The 17889-nt window shown below is 40.1% G+C and overlaps 1 protein-coding gene and 1 long non-coding RNA gene across 2 annotated transcripts in view; one reads left to right on the top strand and one right to left on the bottom strand.

Annotated features, from left to right (window-relative positions):
* The window catches only part of LOC132679884 (uncharacterized), a 155479-nt gene that overhangs the window by 137485 nt on the left and 105 nt on the right, over positions 1 to 17889 (bottom strand). Inside the window, exon 1 of the long non-coding RNA XR_009610381.3 lies at positions 17742 to 17889. This exon is cut by the window's right edge and continues 105 nt beyond it. This is a non-coding gene — a long non-coding RNA (uncharacterized LOC132679884). The remainder of the gene's footprint in view (positions 1 to 17741) is intronic.
* The window catches only part of GLCCI1 (glucocorticoid induced 1), a 105045-nt gene continuing 104362 nt past the window's right edge, over positions 17207 to 17889 (top strand). The window contains exon 1 of the mRNA XM_060633871.3: positions 17207 to 17777. Coding sequence (XP_060489854.3) covers positions 17321 to 17777 — 457 coding nt within the window. The 5' untranslated portion in view covers positions 17207 to 17320. The remainder of the gene's footprint in view (positions 17778 to 17889) is intronic.

Raw genomic sequence — 17889 nt, forward strand, 5'->3', positions numbered from 1 at the left:
TAGACTATGAGTAGCTAGGACTTGGAAGTGTTGAGGGAAATAACAAGATTCCTTATCATTGATAATAATTAATGACGATGACAATAATGGATAACAAAGCAACTAATCCTTTCAAAGGTAAAGGTAGCTTAGACCTGATTCATAGTATTTATGTTCCGCCTGGTTTTCTTAGATTTTTCTTTAAAGACAACTTAACAGTTTTCTAAGAACAACTGAAGTGAGACTGTTCCTTGAGTAAGAAAAATGGGCAGCTAAAGCTTCTTTCTTCAGTAACACACTTGAGCTCCTTGTTTATTTCTGTGTCATTAAGTGACACTTACATAAATACCTTGTTGAGTAATGGTGCTGTGGCAAAACTGAAGTCAATTTAGGACACTGTTCTCCCCAAGGTGAGCAATTAAACCATGTATGTAAACTAAGTCCCCTTTGGCCTACCCACTCAACTCCGTAAGTAGCACTAGAAATGCAAAACCATGTGGGGCATAAGACATGGCTGGAGGGGAAAATGGGAAGAGTAGGAGAAGTCTCCCTGGAAAAATGAATAAAATATAAAGGGGGCAGGGAAACTAATAACTGAAAATTGATTCTGACTATAGATATCAGTATATCAAGTTAATGCAAATTAAGGTGGCATGAGATTAGGGGGAAAAAAAGCCTTTTCCCTGTACAGTATAATAACCATCTTACTTTAAATGTAGCCAGGAAGGGCTGTGTTTGCTCATGTGATCTGGTTTCCGCACTTCCCACACCTGGGGAAGTATCAGCTAATATTGATTTAGCACTAATTTATACCTGATGGTCAGGGCCAACTAGAAAAGAAGAGAACTGGTACAAATTAGTGGGGCCCAATGGTCCCAGAAAGCAGCCTGGGGCCTGACTGTTGTATATCAATACAAATCACCCTTTCTGTGATATTTTTAAATATTTTAAAGGGACCTGAACTGGTGCGCTTAAGATCCTCTTCAAGAATGATAAGAATGGATAAAATCAAGTTACATTCTTAGATTCCATTATGTTTAGTTCATTAATCTGGGACGCAGGCAAACTAGAAGCAGAACAGGCTTTAAAATACCTGACTCATGGGGCTCCTGGGTGGCTCAGTTGGTTAAGTATCTGACTCTGGGTTTCGGCTCATGTCATGAACACTTGGTTTGTGAGTTCGAGCCCTGCATCGGGCTCTGTGCTGATACTGTGGAGCCTGCTTGGAATTCTCTCTCCCCCTCTGCCTCTGCCCCTCCCCTGCTTACTCTGTCTCTCAAAATAAATAAACTTAAAAAATTAAAAAAATATATGACTCATTATATTACAAACAATATCAGCAAGTCAGTTCCATTTACTTTTTCCTTAATAAAATTCCCTATAATAAAAATATCTCTAGTCTTCTATTTTAAGTATCAGTATATATTTTCTTGAACCAGAGAACTAGATCCTACTTCTTTGAAAACTGTTTTCTTTGGGTAATTTCCATTAAATGATGTCCATTATCACCTATCAACATTTCTTGGAATTTGGCTGAAGAATGAGAAAATATTTGCGTCCTATAATTAAGTTCAATGAACTTTTATTCATTTCTAATCCATTGTTTTCCAGATTTGCCTGATCATAATGATCACCTGGGGAACTTGTTAAAAATTATACAGTCCTACCCTACCCATTCCCAAACATGCAAAATTAGATTTTCCAGGAAGGAACGCTGAAATCTGTATTTTTAGCATGGGACTCCAGCTATTCCTCATGATTTACACATTTGGAAAACACAATTCTGTGCACTTGTCCTATTCCTCATGATGTCAGAGCTCTTTAAACTCCCACATTTCCTTCTAACTGCCCTTTTCCTCAGTGACTGCAGGAGTTTTCCTATTCCATCCCACCTGAGAAATAAGGTGCATTCCCATCAACTAGTGCAGCCTTCAGCAGCAGTGAGTCTCTGCTACAGTGGCAGTAGACAGCATCTACAATCTTGGGTAGGGAGGTGATGGAGAGATGGAAGTGTGTTTCAGAAAAGCCATTCTAGAGACTCTGACCCTCCCCTTAATGACCAGTTGTAGATGACTTTGCTGCTTCCTGAGGTGACCACACTTAACCTCCCTTTGTGCTACATAAATTTTTTCTTTACCTCCACGCTCTTATCTTCCCTTCTTCCCATATGGGGGGTGGGGTGGGAAACATGGTCCCTTTTTGTCAAACTTGCACTCTTGATCAAATTCTCTATTGCCTCATGGAAGCTGTATCTATGAATCCTCCTCCCCATTCAAAGCTTGCTTTTTCATTTTTTTCTCCTTTGGCTTCTTTGGCTTCTAGGCAATAAACATTTCTTCTGTATTCTTGTTAAACCAACCCAACATATACTTTCTTGGTCTCTGTTGAACCCCAGGATCCCATTTTAATTCATGCCTTAGTTTTACTGTCAAATTTCTCAAAAGAACATTCTACAATGGCTACATCTACCTTCTTAATCTTCTCATGACCCCACTGTAACCTGGCTTCCATGGAGCCACATTTTATAGTGTTGGCTTGAAGATTACCAGTGTTGAGAATGATTTTTTGTGTAGCTTTAACCCTCTTGCCCATTCAGTAGCATTTGAAATTGCTGGTAACCCCATCTTTTCCAAACTTTATTAGTGATCATTCAATTATAAGAACAGAAATCTATTCAAGTAATTGAAACAATACTTTTACTATAAGACTTTAATTTTAATATAAAGAATATATAGAATATAAAATAATATAATCTTAATATAAAGATTTTAACGTAAGACTACAGGAAGCTTTCCCACAGAACGTTTAATAGGGTCATGCAAGGTTTGAAATCAGGAAATGGAAAGCTATCAGTATCCAATAAAGTTTGTTTGTTTGTTTATTTTAGTTTTAGAGAGAGAGCACAAGCTGGGGAGAGGGGCAGATGGAGAAAGGGAGAATCCCAAGCAGGCTTCATGCTCAGCATGGAGCCAGACACAGGGCTTGATCCCACAACGCTGAGATCATGACCAGAGCAAAAATCAAGAGTCAGATGCTCAATAAACCAAGCCACTCAGGCACCAATAAAGGTTTAACAAATAATTATTGATCACCTGTTATATTCTAGGCACTGGCTAGGCGTTAAGTGATCAAGTACTGAGACAAGGCCCTTGCCCTTAGAGATTTTACTATCTAGTGGGGGAGGCTTACCACATAAGCAAGTAAACAAATGTGTATTTGCAACTTGTAATGAGCATTACAGATGAAACAGACTTGCTTAATGATAGATTATTACAGGTTATTAGCCATAGGTGAGGACTCAAAGGATATGCTGGAGACATTTAGGCTGAGCCATGATGAATGTGAGGGAGCCACTAAGGGAAGCTGGGGAGGGTGAGGGATGTAGAAGGAGTGTTTCAGCCTGAAGATAAGCTGTGTGAAGACCCTGCAGTAGAGTTTCAGAGTAATTGCAAGGAGGTTACTACAACTGGAACTTAAAAGATGAGGCAGAGAACAGCAAGATTAAGCTGGGGAAGGAGGCTGAAGCCAGAGCAGGGTAGGCCTTTTAAGCTCATTTAATTTGACTGCAAAGTAATTGGAAGACATTGAACTGATTTAAGCAGCAAACAACATGGTCCAATATATTTCCAGGTTTACCCTGACTGATAAGCAGAAAATCGATTAAGGAAGGCAAGAGTGGAGTGGAAAGACCAGCTAGCAGCTATAGCAGTAGCTTAGGTAAGAGATGATGGTAATTTGGACTGATGCAGTAGCAGAGGACATGGAGAGAAGGGGATAGATTAGACATCTATTTATGAGAAGTAAATGAAAGGACAAGCTGATGGGTTGGAACTGGGGAAGGAAGGAGAGTGAGAAATCAAGAATATTGCCCAGGTCATCTTATTTACAATAACTAGGTGGATGTTGATACCATTTACTAAAGTGGGGAAACAACATACAGAATACAGATAAAACTTCTTTTTAAGCGGGGGGTGGGGGGGGTGGGGGGGAGTAATATAGAAATTAAGACTTCAGTTCTAGTTCAGATACATTACTTTCAGATATTCATGGAGACTTCATATGTCAGATAGGCAACTGAATACCAAATTTTAAGGAAATGTCTGGGCTGGAGAGATTAATTTAAGTTGCCAGCATTTTAGAGTATTTAATACCATGGAAATGCTTGAGATAACCAAGAAGAGAACAGAGAATATAGCCCAGTTTTTAGAGGGCACTGGAGGAAGTAAAACCCCTGAAGGACAGTGAACAAGAGTGATTAGTAGAGTAGGAGACAGAAACACATACTCATCAATAATTACTTGGAAGGTAAATGGACTTAACGCTGTGATCAAAAGACATAGGGTGATGGAATGGATTTAAAAAACAAGATCCATCTATATGCTGCCTATAAGACAATCATTTCAGATCTAAAGATACATGCATATTGAAAGTGAAAGGATAAAGAAATATTTATCATGCAAATGGATGTAAGAAGAAAGCTGGGTAGCAATATTTGCATCAGACAAAATAGTCTTTAAAACAAAGACTATAACAAGAGACAAAGAAGGACACTATGTAATAATAAAGGGGACAATCCAACAAAAAGATACAACAATGTAAATATTTATGCATCCAATATGAGAACACCCAAATACATAAAACAGCTAATAACAAACATAAAGGAACTAATTGATAATATTACAGTATTAGCAGCAGACTTTAACACCCCATTTACATCAATAGATCATCCAAACAGAAAATCAATAAGGAAACAGTGACTTCGAATGACACCCTAGACCAGATGGATTTAATAGATATATTCAGAACTGGGGCACCTGGGTGGCTCAGTCAGTTGAACATCTGACTTCGGCTCAGGTCATGATCTCACAGTCTGTGAGTTCAAGCCCCATGTCGGGATCTGTGCTGACAGCTCAGAGCCTGGAGCCTGCTTTGGATTCTGTGTCGCCCTCTCTCTCTACCCCTCCCCCACTCATGCTTTGTCTCTCTGTCAAAAATAAATAAACATTAAAAAAATAGATATATTCAGAACATTCCATCCTAAGACAGCAGAATACACATTCTTTTCAAGTGCATGGAGAACCGTCTCCGGAGTAGATCACATATTAAGCCACAAAACAAGTGTCAATAAATTCAAAAAGACTCAAGACATACCATGCATCTTTTCTGACCATAATACTATGAAACTAGAGGTCAACCACAAGAAGAAATCCGGAAAGACCATAAATACATGGAGGTTAAATAACATGCTACTAAACAATGAATGGGTCAACCAAAAAAATCAAAGAGGAAATCAAAAAGGAAATCAAAAAACACATGGAAAAAAATGAAAATTAAAAACCAAAACCAAAATCTTTGGGATACATCAACAGTGGCTTTAAGAGGAAGTTTATAGCAATACAGGCCTACCTTAAGAAGAAAAAAATCTCAAGTAAACAACCTGATCTTCTACCTGAAGGAGCTAGAAAAAGAACAATAAGCAAAACCCTAAACCAGTAGAAGGAAGGAAATAAGATTAGAGGAGAAATAAGTGATTTAATAAATAAATGATTTAGTTTCTATTGTAGAAACTAAAACCAAACCAAAACAAAACAAAAACAATGGAACAAATCAATGACACCAGAGCTGGTTCTTTGAGAAGATCAACAAAAAAGATAAACCTGTAGCCAGACTCACCAACAAAACAGAACAAAAACAAACAAAAGGGAGGATGCAAATAAAATCACAAACGCAAAAGGAGAAATAATAATGGACAGCCCAGAAATACAAAGGATTGTAAGATTATTATGAAAAATTATATACCAACAAATTGGTCAACCTAGAACAAATGGATAAATTCCTAGAAACATGGAACATGCTAAAACTAAAGTAGAAAGAAGTAGGGGCGCCTGGGTGGCGCAGTCGGTTAAGCGTCCGACTTCAGCCAGGTCACGATCTCGCGGTCCGTGAGTTCGAGCCCCGCGTCGGGCTCTGGGCTGATGGCGCGGAGCCTGGAGCTTGTTTCTGATTCTGTGTCTCCCTCTCTCTCTGCCCCTCCCCCGTTCATGCTCTGTCTCTCTCTGTCCCAAAAATAAATAAACGTTGAAAAAAAAAATTAAAAAAAAAAAAAATAAAGTAGAAAGAAGTAGAAAACATGAACAGACTGATTGCTAGCAATGAAATTTTATCTGTAATCAAAAAACTCCCAAAAAGCAAAGTCTAGGACCAGAGGGATTCACAGGGTGAATTCTACCAAACATCTAAAGATTTAATACCTGTTTTTTTCAAACTATTCCAAAAAAATAGAAGAGGAAGAAAAACTTCCAAATTCATTCTGTGAAGCCAGCACTACTCTGATACCAAAACCAGATAAGGACATCACAAAAAAGAGAACTACAGGCCAGTATCTCTGATGAACATAGATGCAAAAATCCTCAAAAATCCTTGGCAAACTGAATCCTACAATACATTAAAAAAATCATTCACCACAATCAAGTGGGATTTATTCCCAGGATGCAAGGGTGGTTCAGTATTTGAAAATTAATCAACATGATACATCACATCAAGGAGAGAAGGGATAAAAACCATATGATCATTTCAACAGATGCAGGAAAAGCACTTGACAAAGTACAACATCCATTCATGATAAAAAAAACCTTCAACAAAGCAGGTGTTGAGGGAACATGCCTCAACATATTAAAGGCCTTATATGAAAAACCCACTGCTAACATCATACTCCTTGGGAAAAAAACAGAGTTTTTCCCCCAAGGTCAAGAACAAGACAAGAATGTCCATTCTCACCACTTTTATTCAACATAATACTGGAAGTCCTAGCTGTAGAAATCAGACAAGAAAAACGAATAAAAGGTATCCAAATTGGAAGAAGTAAAACTTTCACTACTTGCAGAGGACATGATACTATGAATAGAAAGAAAATCCTAAAGACTCCACCAAAAAATGACTAGAACTGATAAATGAATACAATAAAGTCATAGAATACAAAATCAATGTACAGAAATCTGTAACATTTCTATATGTTAATAATGAAGCAGCAAGAGAAATTAATGAAATCAATCCTATTTACAATTGCACCAAAAATAATAAAATAACTAGAAATAAACTTGACCAAAGAGGTGAAAGACCTATACTCTGAAAACTATAAAACATTGATGAAAGAAATTAAAGATGACATAAAGAAATGAAAAGAAATTTCATGCTCATGAATTGGAAGAATATGGTTGAAATGTCTATACTACCAAAAGCAATCCAAAGATTTAATGCAATCCCTATCAAAATATCAACATTTCTCACAGAATGAGAACAACCAACCTTCAAATTTGTATGAAATCAAAAAAGACCCAAAATAGACAAAGCTTTTATTTCTTGAAATATAAAAGCAAAGCTGGAGGAATCATAATTCCAGACTTCAAGTTACATTACGAAGCTGTAATAATCAAAACAATATGGTACTGGCACAAAAATAGGCACATATTAATAGAACAGAATAGAAAGCCCAGAAGCAACCCCACAATTATATGGTCAATTAATATTCAACAAAAACGGCAAGAATATGCAATGGGAAGACAGACATTTCAACAAATGATGTTGGGAAAACTGGACATCAACATGCAAAAGAATGAAACTGGATCACTTTCGTACATCATACACAAAAGTAAACTCAAAATGGATAAAGGACCTAAATGAGAAACCTGAAACCATACAAATCATACCAAAGAGGACAGGCCACGGTATTTCCGACATTGGCTATAGCAACATCTTACCAGATAAGTCTCCCAAAACAAGGGAAACAAAAACAAAAATAAACTATTGGAACTATATCAAAACAAAACAAAACAAAAAAAAAAAAAAACTCTTGCACAACAAAGGAAACAATCAACTTAACTAAAAGACGATCTTTGGAATGGGAGGAGATATTGGCAAATGACATATGCCATAAAGGGTTATATCCAAAATCTATAAAGAACTTATAAAACTCAACACCCAAAAAACAAATAATCCAATTTAAAAAATGGCAGAAGACATGAACAAACATTTCTCCAAAGAAAGCATACAGATGGCCAGCACACACATGAGAAGATTCTCAACATCACTCATCATCAGGGAAATGCTAATAAAAGCTACAGTGAGCTATCATCTCACACCTGTCAGAATGGCTAAAATCAAAAACTCAAGAAACAAGTGTTGGCAATGATGTAGGGGAAAAGGAACACTTATGCATTATTGGTGGGAATGCAAATTTGTGCTGCCACTATGAGAGACAGTATGGAGATTCCTCAAAAAATTAGAAATAGAACTACCCTATGATCCAGTAATCACACTACTGGGTATTTACCCAAAGAATATGAAAACACTAATTTGAAGGGATATATGCACTCCTATGTTTACTGCAGCATTATTTACAATAGGGAAACTATGGAAGCTGCCCAAGTGTCCATTGATAAAGAAATGGATAAAGAAGTTGTGGCATACAGACACACACACACACACACACACACACACACACACACAGGAATATTATTCAGCCATAACAAAGAACGAAATCTTGCCATGTGCAACATGGATGGAGCTAGAGAGTATAATGCTGAGCTAAATAATTCAATCAGAGAAAGACAAATACCATATGACCTCACACATATGTGGAATTTAAGAAATAAAACAGCGAACAAAGCGGGGGAAAAAAGAACCCAAAAAACAGATTTTTCACTACAGAGAACAAACAGATGGTTATCAGAGCGGGGAGGTGGATAGGGGGATGGGTAAAATACATGAAGGGGATTAAGAGTACACTTATAATGAACACTGAGTAATGTATAGAATTGTTGAATCACTATATTGTATACCTGAAACTAATATAACACTATATGGTAACTATACTGGAGTTAAAATAAAAAATAAATAAGTAGGTGTGGAAAAAAAAAAAGAGAAAAAACTAAGAAAAGTAGCAGGCAGACCAGGCAATTGCAGTTAGACTCCACCAGATCTTTTGTCAAGAAGTTGAGCCTGACCTAGTATGTTGAAAACTGCTAAAATTTGTATTAGGATGAGGTCCAAGGAATATTGATTGGGCCTGGCAATATGGAGGCTGTTGACAACACTGAGTAGCTGTTTTCAGTGGTATGATGAGGGTGGAAGCCAGATTAAAGTACACTGAACAGGAAATCAGTTAACTTGTAGACAACTCTCTCAAGAAGCGTTGCTGTGAAGGGATCAGGGAATTAGAGCTGCAGATGGAAAGGGATAAAACAAGAATCTTTGTTTTGCTTTTTAAAAATGTTCTGATGGAGCTTGTTCGTACATATTTGGGAATAATCAAGCATTTGATGATGAACAAGAGGGAGGGTAAGAAGAGAAGAATTTAAATCACAAGTAGAGGAAATGGCTTTTGGTAGGAGAGCAGAAAATGTATTACTTGTAATCGAGAAATTGAGCCAAATGCCAAAAGATTTGCAGATCTGATGGTAGGGATATACTGGAGTTGTACCAGGGTAAGCAGGTGTGGGGATGGTTTTCGACGACTGGAAAAAAAAAAAAGAGTAAGAAATAAAATAGTCATCATGGGGAACTGAACATATGGTCAGGCTCCCCTCTCTGTCTTTCCTCCCCCTGCTACCAAACTTATCTTCAAAAACACCAAACACTCTCCATTTTATTAAGGAGTGCTTCCTTTCTGCCTTCTTTTCTAGCTTTGTTTTGTTTAACTCTTTTCTCCCCCACTAATGTATAAATTCTCAAAATTTTGCCCTTGATCTTCTGTCCTTTATTTCTACACTTTTCTCCCTTGCCAACTTCATTTATACCCCTGGCTTCAAATACTTTATCTATGTGGATACCCCCAAATCCTTATCTCTGCTGTTCTCAACTTCACTATCATTTTAAAACTACCTTCAAACATTTTTTTTTTCTTCTTTCTTCTTGTATCTATACTAGATGGTTGGTGTTAAAGCTGAACTTATTGTGGTAATCATTTTGAAATACAAATACATAAATCCAATCTTTATGCTGTATACCTTAAATTTATACCATGCTGTGTGTCAGTTATATCTTAGTAAGACAAAGAGGGGCACCTGGGTGGCCCAGTCAGTTAAACATCTGACTCTTGATTTCAGCTCAGGTCATGATCTGGCAGTTTGTGAGTTTGAGTCCTGCATTGGGCTCTGTGCTGACAACATGGAACCTGCTTGGGATTCACTCGATCCTCTGGATCTTTTATTTACAGCTGAATTCATAATTATCTTCTCACCAAACCTGCTTGTTTTCCTGGCTATGCTTTTCAAGCCACTACTATCCTGCCAGCATTCCAATCCTGAAGTTTCAGAGTTGTCTGACCTCCTACTTTCAAGGTCCGTCAGCTGAGAAGGCCTATCACTTTCCTCCTCTCCACATCCTCTGCCATTCCCCTCTCATGAACTAAACTCACATGGATTATTGTCCAAGTCTGCTAAATCATCTTCCAGTATTCAGTCTCTAATCTGTGTTGAAAACTGTCCTTGCATTAACTTTCATGAAACACAGCTGCACTCAGTTTCTCCCCACCCACTCAAGAATCTTTGACAGCTCCTCACTGTGTACTCAATCAAGAACAAGCCTTACCTACCAACCTCTATGACCTGTCATCAATTGATCCAGATTTATCTTTCATTAACCGTCAATCAAGGTAGACAGTCCAATTATCTCCTAACATATCCTGTGTCTTCCTGATGACGAGACTTCTTCATGTTCTTCTTCCTGATGCCTTTCCTCAAAAGTGATCTTTCCCTCCCATCACTTCCATTAGTATTTTATTTATGGTTCTCCTCTTGAGGACTTGTGTTTAGACACGATTTTTCCTCTATTTGTCGGCAGAGCTTTTTGCCTCTGAGAGACTACAGTTTACCAAAGTGTGAGAACAGATGTGCCCTACAGAGCATACAGTGGTTTCTGACACTCCCAAGACATTTGATAAGTAACTTGGTGAGGAGTTACTAAGGCCTGTGACCAGTAATGTGCTATTAAACCTTCATATAGGCCTATTAGATGTATTGGTGTGGGCCTTTTCAATAAGATGCTGAGTAGGACACTGAAAATTGTGTGCTACAAAAAGCTTAAAATAATAAGAAACTTCTCTAGTCAAGCACTGCTGATGAATGTGCCTTAACAACAGTCCCTCAACTCACTCATGTGGTAAAAAGTAAAATTCAGACACATAAGGAGGAAATTAATCCGGGACACGTTCTGATCACTCTAAAGTGATCTTTAAAAAATTAATACTACAATTATCAAGTATCCTCTTTTCACAGGACTACTATTGGTCTCATGTATTGTTGACACCATGTTTGGAACTAAAACAAATGGAATGCCGCACCATGTAAAGAGAATATCTGCAGTTCTTTCGTCCCCACATCTTTAGACTCTGAATGTCCTGGCTTTGTACAATACAGTCTTCTAGTTAAATGATAACAGTCAACTTATATATCAGCTTAGGGAATGTGCCCCTGGCCTCATAGTTGGCAATAGAAATTGCTATGGAAATGAAAGCTGAAAACCTGGTGGTCCTCATCACGGTTTTCTATCATTGTAGGAAGAATTATATACTCACTCTTTCGATATTTACTATTTAGAAATAAAATATCCCCCATTTCAGTTGCTCCTCTTGAATTTATTTTAGAAACAAAGCATAGGGGAAAAGCTTCTTGACACTGGTCTCAGCAAGGATTTTCTGGATACAATGCCCAAAGCACAAACAATGAAAGCAAAAACAAACAAGTGGAACTACATTAAACTAAAAAGCCTTCTGCACAGACAATAAAGGAAATGGTCAAAGGACCTACATAGACACTTTCTCCAAAGAAGATATTCAGGTAGTCAACAGGTACATGAAAAGATTCTTCACAGCATTCATCATCCGGGAAATGCAAATCAAAAGTACAATGAGATGTCACCTCATACTTGTTAGAATTTCTTTTCCAGAAAATACAAAGAGATAACAAGTGCCAGTCAGGATGTGGAGAAAAGGTACCTCTTGGGCACTCCTGGTAAAAATGTAAATTGGTACAGCCATCCCGGAAAACAGGATGGAGAGTCCTCCCACAATTAGAGGTGGAACTGCCATATAATGTAGCAATCCCACATGTGGGTATATATCCAAAGAAAATGAGTATCTCAAAGAGGTATTTGTAATCCCCATGTTCATTGTAGCATTATTTACAATAGTCAAGACATGGAAACATATATAAATAAATATAAAATATACATAATGCAATAGTATTCAGTCATAGAAAAGAAAAAAAATCCTGCTATTTGTGATTACATGGATGAAACTTGAGGGCATTATGCTAAGCAAAGTAAGTCAGATGGAGAAAGACAAACACCATATGATGTCACTTATATGCAGAACCTAAAAAACCCCAAACTCATCAGAGAACATATGGGAGGTTATCAGGGGTAGACCATGGGCAGTGAGGGAAATGAGTGAAGGTGGTCAAAAGATACAGATTTCCAATTATAAAATGAATAAATTCTGGAGATATAATGTACAAGGTGACTGTTGTTAACAATACTATATTGTATATTTGAAAGTTGCTAAAAGAATACATTTTAAAAGTTCTCACCACACACACACACACACACACACACACACACACACACACGACTATGTGAGGTAATAGATGTGTTAGCTAGCCTTACTTTGTTAATCATTTTACACTTTAGACCTATATAGTGCAAAATCATTACATTAAACTAACACAATCTTATGTCATTATATCTCAATAAAACTAGGGAAAAAGAAACAGCAAAATTTTTATTACTTACATGAAATGTTCCTTTCTATTTAAATACATTTTTTTTCAGTTCCTTTATACAGGCCTCTTGAGAATAACTGTTCCTAACAGTGAGACAGAACTACCTACAAATCAGCAGATGTCATTCCCTAACTGTCCTCAATGGTGCTTCTCTGTAAATTTCACTTGGTTATTTTTTTTTTTTGCAAATTTCAACTGCCTGTTTCTCCATCACCAATTTCACTGTCCATTTCCAACCTCTGATGAGCCTCCAAGATACACTAGGGCTAATATTTTTCACTTTGCCTGTATAAGGACCAGAACACAAGATATGCTTTCTGTTTGAAGGCCAGATCTAATGCAAATATCTGTATGGCTTATAGTAGCCATATAGAACGTTTTTCTACTCTGTGGCTATGTTTTTTCAGCAGATATACCTATGATTATAGGTATGTTTTCTAATAAAAGCCACAGTTCTGGTTCATGGGACAAACACTGGTTAAAATTTGCTACTCTTTCAACGATACTGAGCAAATAATGATTGTCTACCATGTACCAAGCACTACTGCGAAGATTCAGCAGTTATAAAACACAAAGTCTTGCTTCCATGGCTCTTATATTCTAGGCAGACAGAACAAAAAATAATTATATAATAAGTTGGATTGTGATAAGTTTTCTGAAAAAAAAAAAAGTAGGACAGAGAATAGGTAATGCCTAGGGGGTGCTTGCAATTTTAACAAGGGTTTTCAGAACACTGGAACCACTGTGAAGGTGGTGACATCTGAGTAAATAGCTGGTGGAAATGAGGGAGAAAGCCATGTGAATATCTGGGGCAAGAACTTTTCAGGCAGAGGGAACACCTAGTGCAAAGGTGCACATAGGCTGTCACAAGCAGTAAGGAGTATTACTGTAAGCATCTGCCAGGGACTAAAATTCAGGCAAGTCTTTTTTTGTTGTTGTTGTTGCTATAAGGAATCCACCTACAAGAGAGTTTAATCAGCTTAAGATGAGCATCAGTGCAGATCTGTTTAGTGTTCTCTCTCAGCCATGACCTCATTGCTAATACTGACAGCCCGGACTGCCTCTTAGATTTGGATGAACCTTGGATGTGCAGCCTGGCAAACTTGGATGAAACCAGAAAAGAGAGGTTTTGGTAGCTCTGTAGGCCTGTTGGTTCTTTACCTCATTTTTCTCTCCACATGGGGCTGCATATTAATCACATGTAGCCAATGATTCCAAGTTTTAATTTAATCTAAAATACATCCATTACCATATATGATCTAAGAAGTAAATATAATAGAATTCCGCCTCAAGTGAGCTAATGGTGGACAGCCAATACATAAGGCTACGAACAAAGGTGGAAATGCCACCAAACTGTTCAATGTCTTTACTTCTAGTCAGGGCAACATAGTAAAGAGGGCATTACTAATGTTAAGTCTTAAATTAATTTCCAGAGATTGTCACGCTTATATTCAACAAATAGAAATAATCTGCACTGGTCCTTTCTCTCCCATAACTAGCAAAGTAGTATAACAGTGCTCTGCTAGTCAAGCAATCTGCCCCCCCTTCTAAGGGTTTTCCAATTTACGGAGAATATTTTTCTAAAGCTTCTGTTATGCCCTGGGAGCCCACTCTCATCCTTGATAAGAATAAACATTATTAGGAACTCAACAAATGGAGATTTGAAAGCAGGGTTTAGTTTATTTTAGCCTACCTTTGATTTGTCTGGAGACTGAATTCCTCACACATGAAGATCAGTACTTATTTCACAAGAGTGAAGTTTTAAGAGAGGACCAAGATTTCTTTAGCAAAGAGAAGCTGGTTGAACATCCAAATAGGTAATAATGACTTACAAATAACTGAAAACAGGATTTTAAGATGATAGTTGTCTGTGTGGGTTATTTAGATTTGCTTTAGATGTCTGATGTAATTGGCTATGGTAAATTTGAACAGACACAGAAAACCTTTAAAATATGGCTACGTATGTGGTTTTAGATCCAAATCAAGTATTGATCATTATGACTGTGGCTAGGTCTAAATTTAGAATTATTGTAATCTAATGTGTTGAGGTTGTTCCATACTTATATTTAGGAGTGGCCAGAGAGGACATTTCTATAATGAAACTATGCTGCAATCAAATCAACAACTTAGAAATTTACTGGCCTTTTTTTTTTAACTTCACATATTTAATCTGTTAAAGTTTTTGTTCTTGATATTCTGAAAAAGTCACTGGAAAGAAGCTATTCTTTTTCCTCATAAAAGAATGTGATTTCCTAATCAATGAAGAGTCTACTTTAGATGGAAAAACCAACACAATAGATCAATTACACCAAATTTGCAAGAGTAAGGTTTTTACTTTATTTAAATTAAAATAGGTCATTCTGGAAAGAAAAAAAATACACAATGGGCTGCCTTCACTTGTAAAATTTCTTTTGAACTAATGAGAACTTATCTCACATAAGAGATTTGTGGACTGTTGTAAATACTCTACCAATCATGTACTCCACAGCTTTAAGCTGTGATGTGCTAGAACAGAGGGCTTACTCACAGACTTATGTTAGTTTACCTAGGTCAGGCTCTTTGCTCCCAACTTACTAGCTGAGTAATCTCAGGCAAGACATTTAACTTTTTTGTGACTTAGCTGAGTACATACTGGGGATAATAGTATCTACCTTTTGCATTTTTGGAGGGCTAAATGAGTTAACACATAAAACATTCTTATACCAGTGGTTGGCACATGATGAATGCTCATTAAATGTTAGCTAGTTACTAGAATTATTCTAGTGTATGATAAAGTGAGGAACTACCACCAATCTTAATGGGAAGTACTGGATGCAATTCTTGTATTTTTATTGGGTTTCATTTACTTTACGGAAACTAGTAGGCTTTTTGGTCTTAGAGTACAAGGAAGCAGAGAGGGATGGCTCCTCTAAGCGAAACTAACCCCTGCATAGAGTGCCTGAAATCACAGGAAGCTTGTCAGTGTGGGCAGACACCAAGAGCAGACCAATCTAATAACCCACTTCTCTCTCTTTTTTTTTTTTTTTTTTTTATCTCATGGAAATTAATGGAGAGTATCTGATGTAGACCATTAAATTAATTGTTCCTGTATAAGGTTTAAAACCTTGGCTTACCATAGGGTAAACTTAGGCTTTTGTTGGTCATCCAAATTCTCTGTATCTCTTCAGTTTCACTGCAGAATTAAAACCAAATTTACCACAGTGGATTGTTACAGCGAGTCTGGCATTTATTTCTCCCAAGAGGCCATCTGCTTCTGGGGAAGGGCAACAGGGTGCTCTCCATTAATATATCTAACTGATGGTGTAATGATGCACAATTCCTGGTTAACCCTTGCAATTCACAGTTATTGTCTTGGAACATAAGATGGTATTCTCTTTTCACTGCGTAACTACAAATGTTAGGATAGACTTTTATAAAAGTATTGGCCTACTCTTCAATCCTTCTAGGCTTTGCTTTTGATGCCCTTAAGTTCTTTTAACTAGTCTACTAGCCACAAAAGCTCCGATTACTAAAGTTAGAGGGGAAGGGATATTCTTCTGGTTCCAACTTCTAAAACGTCCCGCCAGAACAGGTGTACTTGCAAAGTAAAATTAGCCTTAAGGGTCCTCTGTCTCAAGTTGTACAACTGGCCCAGGAGGGTGGAGCCCTCGCGCCCTGTTTACCGGCGTGTGTGTGTGTGTGTGTGTATCTGTGGGTGTCGCGGCACGCGCAAGGACACACACGGACCCACTTTCTTAGGTCAGCCCAGTCAAACCCTCCGTCTTATCCCAAGGGCTGTCAATTCTCACGCCTCTTTCTGCGCCCTCACCCAGCCCCCGCTCTTCACTCTTCCACTCCCTCACGCCCCGCCTCCAAAGTAGGAGGTCCCACTCTAACTGGCAAGTGCTCCTCTCACTCCTACTCTGCAACCAATCACTCGAGTTCTGGTGGAGAGCGGCAGAGCCAATGGAAATGCTCGTTGCGGCAGCTGCCGGGTCCAAGCGCCGGTAGGCGGTGCCGGGGGCGGGGTGCGGGTGGGGAATCAGTTGCCATTTGGAGTGAGGAGCAGGCGGAGGCGGAGGCGGCGGCGGCGTTTGCGGTGGCGCGGAATCCGCGGAGAGCCAGACACCTCGAGGCCCTTTCCTCCTGCCCAGATCCCCAGAAACAGGGGTCCGGGCCCTCCCTGCAGTTGCCAGGCGATCCCGCGCGTGCAGCCCTGCGAGGCAGCGAGCGGCCCCCGAGGCTGCGTGATCCGGACTGTTGCCCCTCTCCCCTGTCAGCGCGATGCCCGGGGCGGCGGCGGCTCTGGGCTCCTCGCGGCCCCGGCCGTGACCGCCACACCGAGCCTGGCCCGGCGGTTGGGGCCGTTGGGCGTTTGTTTTCGCAGCCTTCCCCTCCCCCTTCGCCGAGGCCGCGGGGGTGCGCGTTGGGAAGGGGGAGCCAAGAGACTCCTCCTCCTCCCCGATACCCCCGCCCCTCCCCCTTACACACTCGCACGCACTATCGCGCCGGCTCCCACACGCTCGCGCGCCGCCCGCTCCGCGCCTCGGTGTCGGCCGGTGTCGTCCCGGCCCCGCGGAGCCACCATGTCCACTGCCTCCTCCTCCAGTTCCTCTCAGACCCCTCATCCCCCGCCGCAGAGGATGCGGCGCAGCGCCGCGGGCTCCCCGCCCGCCGCCCCCTCCGCCGGTAGCGGGAACGGAGCGGGCGGCGGCAGCGTGGGTTGCGCCCCGGCTGCGGGAGCCGGCCGGCTGCTGCAGCCCATCCGCGCCACGGTGCCCTACCAGCTCCTGCGGGGCAGCCAGCACAGTCCCACGCGCCCACCCGCCGCCGCCGCCGCCGCCGCCGCCGCCGCCTCGCTGGGTAACCTCCCGGGGCCCGGCGCGGCCCGCGGCCCCAGTCCGCCCAGCCCGACGCTGCAGCCGGCCGCGGCCCCGACCGAGCCGACGCCGCGGGCCAAGGGCCGCCCGAGACGGTCCCCCGAGAACCACCGGAGGAGCAACTCACCTGAGAGACGGAGCCCCGGCTCGCCCGTGTGCAGAGGTAGCGAGCCCAACCCTTCCGTCCTCCCGGGCTGCGTCTTCCCCGACGGTTCCCTCCGTGGAAACTTCAGCCTCTCCGGGCTTCTCTTTGCTAGTGCATTATCGAAGGTGTG

Source organism: Panthera onca, chromosome A2 (assembly GCF_046562875.1).
Source record: "Panthera onca isolate mPanOnc1 chromosome A2, mPanOnc1 haplotype 2, whole genome shotgun sequence".
Classification (NCBI taxonomy): domain Eukaryota; kingdom Metazoa; phylum Chordata; class Mammalia; order Carnivora; family Felidae; genus Panthera; species Panthera onca.